The sequence below is a fragment of the Rhipicephalus sanguineus genome, chromosome 4 (assembly GCF_013339695.2).
Source record: "Rhipicephalus sanguineus isolate Rsan-2018 chromosome 4, BIME_Rsan_1.4, whole genome shotgun sequence".
Classification (NCBI taxonomy): domain Eukaryota; kingdom Metazoa; phylum Arthropoda; class Arachnida; order Ixodida; family Ixodidae; genus Rhipicephalus; species Rhipicephalus sanguineus.
The window spans coordinates 105177117-105189329 of NC_051179.1; the positions used below are offsets into that span (position 1 = coordinate 105177117).

At 45.0% G+C, this 12213-nt stretch overlaps 1 protein-coding gene across 1 annotated transcript in view; it reads left to right on the forward strand.

The window, feature by feature from the left end:
- The first annotated feature begins 744 nt into the window (after window positions 1–744).
- LOC119390514 (lissencephaly-1 homolog) overlaps window positions 745–12213 on the forward strand; it is a 59068-nt gene continuing 47599 nt past the window's right edge. Inside the window, exons 1-2 of the mRNA XM_037658129.2 lie at window positions 745–930; window positions 1910–2060. Coding sequence (XP_037514057.1) covers window positions 2023–2060 — 38 coding nt within the window. The 5' untranslated portion in view covers window positions 745–930; window positions 1910–2022. The remainder of the gene's footprint in view (window positions 931–1909; window positions 2061–12213) is intronic.

Consider the following 12213-nt stretch of genomic DNA (forward strand, 5'->3'; position numbering starts at 1 on the left):
AGATAGATAGATAGATAGATAGATAGATAGATAGATAGATAGATAGATAGATAGATAGATAGATACGCTCAAAGTCGCAGAAGTTCGCTAAGAAATGCTTTGCGCTGAAAACGAGTAAAATTTATTCGTGCAGAAAGTCTACGGCAGCGAACGATGAAATTAATGGTCCATGTATGGTCGGCCAGGCCTGAGGCCTGTTGCATGTAGTTGGCGAAGACGGCTTAATTGTAGGCCTGTTCAAGTCCACAACAAGTGTGAACCAAAGGCTCACATGATACCGATCGAATGATCGAATATGTGTAGAGCAGCGCTGGTTGCATTCGCACACAAATTACAAGGTCATGCGCTGCATGCGCACAGTTGGGAAGCCGAAATGTCCCAATTGAATCTCGCAGCCTACAAAAGCTTATAACAAAACCTTTGTTCACAGCCGTTGGTAATTGACAGATCGATAAAAGTAAGGGCCAATAATTCGCCAAAGCACGTACTACATGCAGAGGAGACGCGCGTTTAAAACGGTTGCGCTGACCGCGTGACACGGTTGAGCGCACGACATGTCAAAATGCGCAAGTTTTGAAAAGAAAAGTAGCGTTCCAACGTCGCTTTTTCGTAATTACTGTCCTCCCAGCGGAAAAAAAAAATGAAATTCAACGTACGCGCGGTCCGTACGCCCCGAGACAGTTTCGAGACGGCGCGTCAGTTTCGATTGATTTTAGAGGAGTCTCGCTCTCGATCTCGGCAGACGGGAGTCGACGAGATTTCGCGCGCTGGCTTGTTTTTGCTGTCACTAGCTGTCACCACCGCTGGCTGGCGCCGCTGCTGCTGGTTGCGGAGCGTGGAATTGTGGGAAGTGTGGTGGTGACAAACGAGTGTGTCCGTCTTTGAAACTCGGTGTTTTTTGGGAATGAATGAATTACTAGGCACAGCCAGGTGAGTGGAATCCGGAGACGTTTGACCGCTGTTAGCGCTTTCGCGAGTCCAGTCGTCGCCAGACAACGCGGCGCGGTCGCGATGTGTCGGTGCGCGGCCGGGACCCGTTCGCTCGATAGGACTGCCCGTCTCTGCCCCTAGGCCTAAAGACAGCACCCGAGCAACGGGCCCGTCGGCGACGAGCATCTCGGGGCCGTTCCCGTGTCAGTTTGCAGTGCGCGAAAGCGCGCCGTTGTCTCCCGAGACGGGCCGCTCAAGTTTAGCGTGCACGCCACGCCGCGCCTGTCAGTGAGTCTAGGCGGTTTCGTTGTCGACGGGGAGTGCACCGATGCTTCGCGAGAAAGGAGAGTTGCCGTGCAGCCCAGGCCAGCCTACGCAAACAGGAATTGTTTTCTTGCTGATTCTGGCCCCTCGCGTGCGAACAATCGGTTTTTCTCGGCCAGTGAACGTCTCGGTGTGCTCGTTTTCTCGACGCCGCTGACGACAGCGTATGCCACACTGCGCGCGTGGTTCTCACCGCGCAAAAGTTACGGAAGCACAGTCGCGAGCTGTGGTGGGGGGGAAAAAGAAATCGAGCAGATATGCTACTACTACGGGACGGACGGAGCAGCAGCGGCAACCTTCTCGGGGCGGCGTTGTTGGTTGGCTCTTGACGTCACCGGGATTCGTTATAGAGCAGCTGTTGGCGGAGGGACGTCGACGAGCAATAACACTTGCGTAACTGAACGGTCGTCCCTCGAGTGTGGGTCATCTTGTCGGGAAAAACTACGTTTGGGAGGTGGTGGGGGGTTTGCTTGCCGGCCCGTTGCCGTAGTTTTTTAAGAGTGCGGCGTGGTTCTACGCCTAATTGGCGACGGCAGAGGCCGTGGTGTATGTGTGCGGCGCGCGGTAGGCGTGCGCCAGCTAGAAGTCGAAGTTTCGCTCGGATCGAGTCGCCGGCTGACTCGTTTGTGTGTGTCGTCCTCTCTGGTGCTCCAAGGTGGAGGCAACAACAGCCTTGAGCCGGACCGTCTTCCCGACTCGTCGAGAGAGACCCCGTCAGGTTGAAGGAAGAAACCCCCGGATTACGCGCAACACCAAACCTCCCGGACTATGAAAATGGTGTTGTCCCAAAGGCAGCGGGAAGAGCTGTGAGTATGCTACCCGCCTCTCGTGTTCTTCACTATTTAAGCCTGTGCTTGTTCCGCGTTGTTCTTTTTTATGCGTGTTGACCGCGATGTCAGTCTCGGGCTGTTTGTGTTTGCTGGGCAACGCATCTGCCCAGCCTATGGATCCCCTGTGGCGACGCGCTCGAGCGAAGTCCGCTTCCCACAAGAGCGCGATGACTCTTACGGTGTGTGTGTGTGCCGCGGTCTCGCTTGACTTGACGGCTCCCCGAGTGTGTATGTGTGGATCACGCGGCTTCTTTGTTTTTTTTCCTTTTCTTTCCCTCTGGGGGCAGGCGACCTTTGCAGCTAATACAGATGCACGCTCTCGTCGCCGCGTACTTGCTTTAAAATGTATTGCCCACAGGTGTTTCTTTTCTTGCTGCATACCTCCACGATTATTGTAAACCCGCACGACAAAAACTCTACGAAGATTAAAAAAACAAACAAAAGGATAAACCGTCGCCCTGAACCGGTTACCGTAGGGGAAGCAAGGATTAGCGGCTGGGCGGAATCAATTTTTTCTGTTTTTTTTTTTGTTCGACAGTGTGCTGGAGGGACATCACAGCATCCCCTGCTTTTGAGACTGGACGCCCTGTGAAAAAAAAAAAAAATTGTGATCGCTCACGCGTGAACGATGCTTTCGGGCGTGCGGTAAACCAGCCTCTGTTTGAGGGGGAGAGGGGCAGGAAAGAAAACGAAAAAAAGAAATTTGTGGTTCCTACCGGGTGTACGGGGAATATATACACACACGCACTGTGTGGTTACCTGCCCTCTCACCAAGGTTATTTTTCCGTGTTTTCCGAGCGAGGGTCGAATCCCTCGAGCGCGCATTATTGCTTCAGGAAAAAATCGTGGAGAAAGCCCCTGCTGGAAGGCCGTTTTTGGCCGAGAGGTGTCTGGCCGACGCCTTGCTGTACTTAAGACATCCGTGTTACGACTTAAAAAAGAAAGTCCGTATGTCAGCAGTAGCACGCGCCTGGGCCAATTAAATGTCGTTCAGTGCTGTCCCTGCTCCAAGTATGAAGGAGTACCGACACACATTTCTGAGGTTGTAGAGTTTTTAACTGCTCACAACTCGCACGCGTGATGTTTTCCAAGTACCAAGGTTGGAAGGCACCTTCTGATGTATTCTAATTTGAAACTAGGAGTTGGTCTCAAAGTGCTGGGCTTGGTGTCTTCGAAATTATTGGGACAGGACACCCTGAAATTTACTAAGTGCGATGGGCATTTTTTGTTGTGTTCTGATGACACAACACATCCCTACCTTCTGCGTGCGAGAACTGAGACTAGTCGGTAAGAACAAATGTTACAGTAAATTATACACAGGCTACTCAGAGTTTTCAGTATATTTAATGTAGTTTGCAGGGTCTGTGCCATCGTTTAACGAAAAAGAATTCTTGTACAAAATGTTTCATCAGCACTTTAATTACATGATAGCTTGCACGTGACATCATGGATGCAGCTTCTGAACGTACTGGTACTCCACAATGGTGGGTTTGATGACAAACAAGTTTGCGGTTAACCTGCTCTAATGCAATAATGACGTGGCAGGAATGCCTCTCTGAGTGAATAACAAAAGAACCTGCATGTGACGTTAACGGCATTAGTCGCAGCCTTGAATAAAGCAAGTCTGCATGTCGAAACGTTAGCTCCAACGACAGCCCGTGTTACGAATTTTTCAATCTCTAAAAGCATTGATGTGGCATCACACACTTTGCGTACCCCCATGCTGGTGCTCCAACACTGCGCTTTTAGTGACATCAGTGCAAGCCATCTATAGCTGGTTTCAAATCCTAGCAACTTGGAAAACACCAATGGGAAATAAAACATGGTATGTGCCGTCATTGTTGCAAAAATTCGTCCTTTTGATGTATTGGAGTGGAATGTACTGATTCACTGCTGCGAGTGGTGACTCGTGTCTTGTGTATAATCGGGAGGTTATTCTTAATGTCTCGCACATTACTGTTGGGTCACCGTTTACAGTCAATCTAAGGTGGTGTTATCGCTCTCTCGTAAATGATTATTTTATTGCACGATGAAAGCGTGGACAAGGAAAAGGGGAACATCATTAACGATCCTTTTTTCTCCTTGTCCAGGTTTTGTGTGCATTTATATTAAAAACCAGTCGTGAATTATTAACACGTGCATTTTGTCACCCCATGTATATAGAGCGGCATCACACATAAAGGCGCACTAGAGTTTAAGGAGGAACTAGAATGTGCAGTAGGTCCATACTGCTCTGGTTGAGCAGAATAGTTCTATTAAATTGTTCTTTTCGAAAGCAGCTGTGTAATGCAAGGGAACAGTGTGTTCACATGTATACTACTCAGAATGCAAAAGAACAGTTATAATTTGATGCAAATGAACTATTACATATTAGGTAATGCTCTCAAGATTACTTCAAGTGCTTCATGGTGAATTGCCTCAATTTGTCCACATGCTTTAATGCACGAATGTAGCAGGCAGCAGTGTTGTTAGTTCTCTTCTATGCTACCACGTGCCCACATACCTGAAAATTCGGTATATAATGGTTGTAGACAGTAGTGTTGAAAAAGACGCATGTGTCCGTAATGCCTCCGGGAAGCAACTGTTGTGCTTGTTCAGTTCATGACAATGAATACCTTACAGTAGGGATGGTGAATATATGAATTATCAAGAGCCAGCCAGCTCAATTTAGCACTCTTCTAGCACGTATACGTTTCATGCATTCTCTCTGTACACAGAGCCATAGAACCAGTATCGTCATGTCAAACACAACATTTTTAGGGATGTTGGCTCCCTTTGTCACTCAAAAAGGCTTCAGTGGTGCTAAATTTTGGTAGGTTGACAGGTCAAACAATTCTTGCAAGAAACCTCCACTTCCACTTATTTGTTGGAAAAACATAGGTTACACCAGGGAAACAGCAGACATCAATGATTTTGCATACCATAGCACATTTAGGCCATTCTCATGCAGCGGAAGTTATCAAAACATCTTGTTAGCCAGTAGCATACTGAAAGTTCTTGAGTAGAGGTTGGGAAAATGCACATCAGGTGAGCTAGTGTGAAGACTTTCGAGAAGGCGTTGCCACCTGTTGTTTGCTTTGATGTATTGCGGCTTATCAACCCCTTGCGCTCGGTTGGGCTGACCAATTCAGTGTTCCGGAAGTGTAGGTAAAAACAGTCTAACTTAATTCTTTAGTGTCCCGTCAAGACATTTATGTGCAGAGGTGACGTGTTATGGGTCAGTTTCCTTCACGCAAGACAAGAGCCCAAGATGTGTGGTGACCATAGGTGTCAGTGGTGGCTGCATTTTAATGGAGGCAAAATGCTAGAGGCCCATGTGCTTGAATTAGGTGCACGTTAAAAGAACCCCAGGGGGTCGAAATTTCCAGAGCCCTCCACTATGGCGTCTTTCATTATCATATCACAGTTTTTGGACATAAAACCCCAACAGTTATTAGTTATCTTTTTACTTCAGTGCTGTTTGTCCTGATGGATATGCTAGCTGCTGCATTCTTTCCTAGCCACTGGCATGAACTTGAAGGGCTTGCTTCTCCATCTCTCCTGTTAAGCTGTTTGGACAGTCCGGTCTTTCTTGCGGAAGGTGATGGGAGCAGAGGGTGCAATTTGCGTCTAAATGGCCATAGGCCAGTTGCACCCTTCCAACAGAAGCGTTTGACTCATTTTTCTTCCACTGCCATTGTGTCTTGACACAATTTGGGCTCTCTGCAGTGTCTACTGGTGAATCTCCTTTAATCTCTACGTAGCACCTTCCCTTTGGCTTTTATTTTTTTGCTTTTTATAGTGTGCACGGTAGCCTCAGCTCTTCCCAGAGTGAGCGGAAAATTGTTCACTGCTTCTTTTTTGTCTCCTCGCTGGTGGACAATGGGAACGCCGGAGGGGTGCTTAGGGCCAAACACCTCAGGTTACACCCCCCTCTCCTTTCCCAACCTTCTCTCCTGCTTATCTTTCTCATCCAGGGAGAGGGCAGTGCTTCACAATAGGATTGGGGTGGGGGTCGCCAGACAATCTCTTTTCTTTTTTACTGTCTGGTTGCCCAGGTGTTTTTTTTTTTTTTTTGTAGCTACCTACTTGGGGCTAGCTCGCTATAGAACGGTGTATGAAACATTTAGTGCACCCCTTGCTAGGTATTCTCGTTAATGTTAATCAGTTCATAGATAGCCTGTAATTTCATGCACATGTTATGAACATGTACATGAAGCATGTCCTCGCATTTTTCACATACGCAATTATCAGTGGACTATGCAAAGTTCAGTGCCACATTCTGGGCTTGAACAGCGCTTTGCTAAATATCCTGAAATGCTCATTGTGCTGCATATCATATTTTGACAATTTTATAATGTAAGTAGCATAATCTCTCTAGGTCTGGCAGCAAGAAATAAAACGTCGTGTGCTTTGTGCGAAGGACAGTGTGTCTTGCAATCAGGACATTCACTGCTGCTTTTGTTCCTTTTTTTTTTATGAACTGACAAGCTGGTATAGACTCCTTGTGTGGTGCAGTGTTAGCCCCCATTAAAAATCTTTTTTGCTTGAGTTTAGTGTGAGTCTTCATGAACTTGCTGCCGAATCCTAGGTACGTCTAGCTTTTTATGTTAGGCTTGAATGACCTAAAGATTCCATTCCAATGCCAATCATTTTTGTGCAACCCGTGTTCGATTTCATTCTGTAAATGACAATTAGACTTATGAATAATGTACGCAGGGGTTGCATACTCAATCTACCTTTGTGCTGCTTTTATCAAGGCAAGCTTCCATCCACCTCGGGCCTTGCAGCCATGCAAAATTTGCAGACTACCACTGTGTCAAAGGAATTAAAGATTAGCTGGTTATCTTGGGTTTTGTGGTGCAATAGCAACAGTGGCAATGATGTGCCAGCCACAGGAATGAAAGGATTGCGTTGCAAGTCCAGCTTGTGTACGGCATGAGCCCTGTGCAGGCTTGCCGTGAAATCGGCATTTACAGTGCTTGCTTTTCAAGTCTTCGGAAGGAGAGAGCTTTGTTGTAACAAAATGTATTCCAAGTGGCCATGAATAGCTGTCGACCATGCCTGATGTGTCCGATGAAAGTGCTTTGAAGAGCAGCTGCCGCTATCACAGTTTATGGGCAAGCCAGCTGAGGTTCATTGCCTTCTAGCATGAGTCACACCGCCCCCATATCCTGCGTTGTTCGTGTGCGCTCTTGACTGACCTTTGACTCTTGCGGCAGCGGCCGTGTTGTGGGTGGAAATACTTATTTCTCGTGTGTTGGTGGTTGGTACTTCAAAGCGGCTGAATAGTGCCAGCTTCTCAATGAAATCGTGGTGTAAACGGGCCCTGCAATGCACACTTGCAAGTTGCGATGTTTGCTTTAGATCTCTTCTCAGCATGTCAGAGAGGAAAGACTCTCACAGTCTCTTATGCATTTGCCTAGGACAACTTGAAGGCGAAAGCCATCTTTTTCTTCCAAGTTGACTGTATTGGTCCTCCCCATTGTATTGAGTCATGGTGTCACTTGCATTGGCCATGGCGTCACTGCATCATTACGACAGCTGCTGCGAGGAGGCTGTTGATGTGCTAAGTATTTGTGATGATGTTGACGCATTGTCCCCATGATTGCGACACATCGCTTTGTGCGATTCTCAAAATGGTAGTAAGAAATAATGCTGTAGCTTTTCTTCTTCCAGAGTACTCTCAATATCATAAAATATTTTAGAATATTTTTAAGCATTGACCATAATGCCACTCAGTGATGTCATGTCTATCCACTCTCATGCATGTCCATCTTGTGCACGAAGTTCATGGAATCATTGCATCGTAATGCCTGTGTAGGCATTGCCTCCGATAAGCTCCCAATAAGCACAAAGGCACTCTAAGTATCACATTCTGTGTTTAATTTTTCACTTCTCGCTATGCTGTTTAATTTTCACCTCTCGCAATTCTCATGACATGGGCATGGCAAATGACATTTCATTGTCAAATGTCACTCTGTGTTGACTTGCCATGGCAGCTTGGCACCTGCAGCATTCAACTGCTTGCGTGTAAGCTTGTGGGTTCGATTCCTGGCCTCTGTGGCTGCATTTTGATGAAGGGGAAAGGCAAGAACACTTGTCTGCTTAAATGTAGGTTCACAATGGAGAACCTCCGGTGTCCGCAGCTAATTGAGAGCAAGAATTTTGTTTCTGCGGGCTGTGGTATTGTAAGCCAGTAGCGTTTATCATAACGTATTGTTTGCAACACTCTGTTAGGTCTGATTTGGTATTGTTATGCGAGATGAACCAAATGATATTAATGTAGTGATGTTATTCTTATTTGCCACATTGGGGTCAGTTGGAATCATGGTTTCTGAATACTAGAATGTCAAAATTCTTGCATTTTAACAAGGCCAACATGGGCTTCCCATGGACAGTCTTTTAAAGAAGCATTCCACTTTGAAATATATTATTCACATCTGGATACACCAGAGGTATTTCGTCAGTTTTAAGAGTTACAGAAATGGGTGCAGATAATTTACTTCACTTTTTCTTTTTCTTCACGTGGCAGCCAATACATTTGATTTCAGATGCTTGGGTGCAAAATTTTTATCTTATATTGTGCAGCTCACTTCCTTCAGAGATAGAACAACTTCTGTGAACCGTGGAGATTCTATTATCGTAAAATAATAAAAATAAAAAATAATGATGGTGCTTGAGCAACACGCACAATTATTGAGAAGGTGGGCATGCATATAATGCTAACTGGTAAGATACCTTTTTTATTGTACAGGGGAATAAGAGTGTGCATTCACAAGTAGAAAGCATCTAAACCACAAAATATCCTGGGAATTTTTCCTGATTAACAGCACAGAAAGCTTACATCAGGTCCCTGTTACGCTTGCATCTAGGTTGAATAACCAAGCAGGTGTTTGCAGCAAGGAGAGTTTCAGCATTTTTTTCTTATACTATTTTTCCCGTAAGCATTCAAATGGGGCTATTTGGTATTGGAATAGGCTTGACGATGTCCTATTTTAAAAGCTAGAATTTCTGTACAGCTACGAAAATGAATTGCATTGTGTTTTGTATATGCTCAGGTCATGGTACTGTAAAAGTTTCAATTAAGGCTGTAAATGCTCAGTAATGTTTTCACGCACACGCAGTGCTGCTACTAGAGCAAGATTTAGTACAGGTGTGTTATAGTGATAGCAAAAAAGCTGAGTTTTTGCGCTCTTTGTACATATGAGCAGTCTGTTTGCTGGCAATTTTTTTTGTGATGATTCATCACCAGAGCTTCCTCTGTGTCACCGGCACTGTGGTGATATGCTGAGTTTCCCACCTACACTGTGTTGCTGGTTCCTCTTTATCACTGTAACTGTACAAACGTAGTGGAGCTGGTAAAATGTGATGCGAAACGCAGAAATTGGTTTAACGACTAAAGAAGACTGCACGGCGATGAAGTCTTCAGTTCATTGTTGAAGAGCCACTTCTCCTAAGTTTTGTACAAAACATGTGCAAAGCATACATTATCGAAAACCACCATGCTCACCTTATCTATGCATGTTACCACTGTTTAAGGAATCTAATGTCTTGGTCAAGAACACTGAAGGAGCACCTGCGCACTTTTCGGTGGCCAAGTTTACGAAACTTGTACAATTCAATGAATCGCCATTCCTGCATTTTCATTGCCTTTTCCACGACTGGCACGTTGTTAAGAATGGGAGTGGAACCGCTCTTCTCGCATCTGATCATTAATACAGTCACCAGTTTGCCCTATGTCCTCCTTGACACATATAAGCAGGATGCTGTACACGACACAAGTGTCAGACATGCAGTGTGGCTGCATGCCCAGTTATAGCAACATTTAGGTCATGGTGTTAATGTAGTTAGTGCTGTGTAGGAAGATGTAATGATGTGTCGTTTTAATGCATCTCACTTTGTGGTCATTTGCAAGAGGAGGCAGTGCTTCGACTTCTGATCCGCAATGTACGAATTACACTACATACTGTTTCCTAGCTCTTAAAAAAGACTTGCTGAACCAGAGGGTAGCCACATTGAAAGTTATATAACAAGCACAACCAAAGTGCTTGTGCCTAATGTTTTGCCATTAGCAGTTCTCATATGCTGTTCTAGAATGCTTGCTTTTTAAATGCCTGGTACATGTGCAGAGCTTATGGAGTAATACATGAATGGCACCAAATTGCATCATTGGCATTTTGCACAAACGTACCTGAGGTTGCGATTGAAGGGCGATTGAAGGGCTGCATGTGGAACAGTCTGTTCCACATGCAGCCACATTCTTTGCAGGTTGTCTAGTCGTGGCAATCAGTCGGCTGTCAGTGCTGACTGACCTACATTTCAGTAGCTGTGCATGCTGTGTTACTGAACCAGCTTGAAGTTTTACGTGCGAGAAACTATTGCTTTTTAACCTGGTGTAGAATTTGTGCAAGCTGCCTGTACAGATGATAGGGAAGAGGACTTGAGGATTGGAATTTATACTAGGGCAAGTAACTCAAATGTTGTTTAATTTGGGAGTCAAGTTTTGACTATTTTTTAATATTGCATTGTGTACTTGCTAGTTTAATTTGGTGTTACAAAAACTGCAGATTATGTGCTGGTTAACTATGTTGGTTAAATAATGCGCATCTATTAACTACCATGCACAACAATCTGTGATGCATTTGTGAGGTAAGAGGCACTTGTGTTGTGCTTCTCAAGCTGATGTTTGAACGTCCCTGGTCTTTTAGGAGGAACACATTCACATACCTGAGCAGGTGCTCATATTAATAGGACATTTGAAATCTGCAACTGCTTAAACAAAGCCTGATGTCGTGTGCTGAAGTGCAGCTGTGCTTTGGCACACAGCATCAGGGCAGGGTAGTGGTGTGCAGTAGCTATTTTATTTTTCGCGAGTTTCACTAGCCACCAGGACTTGGATTCACAAAACTTTTCTTGTGCAACAACATTTCTTCAGTATACAAGGTTTCTGTGCCTGCCACACTGATTAGTAGTGTTTAAACAGTAGTGATAACCAGTTCAGTTGTTAGCATCTCATACGGATGCCAGAAAAATTTTGTGAACGCAGGACTTGATCGTGAGATGCAGCTGTTTCCGCATTTGTCGTGTCCTCAAGTTAAAGGAATTCTGTGAGATTTTGGTTTGCGGTCTTTTCTTTTCCTTGCGTTAAATCAATATCCAAATGCTTTGTATCGGGGAAAAAAAGCACTTGCTAACAATTAAGGTGCACCTCTATAAATCCCAGGTCATGTATGTTAATTTCTCGCCTTCCACTATGGCGTGCTTCATAATTGGATCACAGCTTTTACATGCAAAGAGTAACTTTTCTTGCAACCATCAGAGCACCCTAATATTTGAATACATCTTTACACAAACCAGTTGTTGCAATACACAGGAGGTATAAATGTCACGAACCTTGCGAGGTAATGATACATTGACGATGCCTGTGCTCTTTCATTTGTTGTGGTTGCCACACCTGAATGAAGTGTTGGTCCACTTTCTTAAAGATTTTTGTCATAATGCCTAGCCATAATGCTACATAATAAATTTTGCTGTGTGTAGGGGCGTCACAATGTTGCTGCAGTACATCACTTTAAGGGAAACATTAGCATCAAAGTAAAATACATAATGGTTGTTATCCAGCCCTGACACCTGCTGCATGTCGTATTTTAGGTACCGATGAATTCCAAGTAATTGTTCAAAGCTTCGCGGTAACAAGGATCTCCACTGCCATGGTGGCACAGAAGATGACTTGGACTTTATTCATGAATGTGCTGGCGAACCCAGTGCAAGCAGTAGTGGCAGTTTAAAAGCAATGGCGATTAGTCAATCGCTTTAAACTGCTCGCTCATGCATGGTGCGCATGAGTGAGTTGAGTTATTGTGAAATGGATAGCATTCACTTTTGAGGTGGTGTGTGATCACAGGAATGCAGCAGATTGCAGTGGATTTCATACTTGTAGTTGGAAAAATTAAATCACATGGCCCGGGCCCATGCTGGAGCCACACCGCGTCAAAATTTCAGCAACTGAAAGACTCGTGCCTTTGCATGAGTGTCTACATTTTATTACCTATGGTTGTTGATGAAATATCACTGAACAGAGAATGACGGTGGAGCCATCGTCTCACCAAGTGACATATCTTCATCAGGGCAGGATGCTGCCTTGACG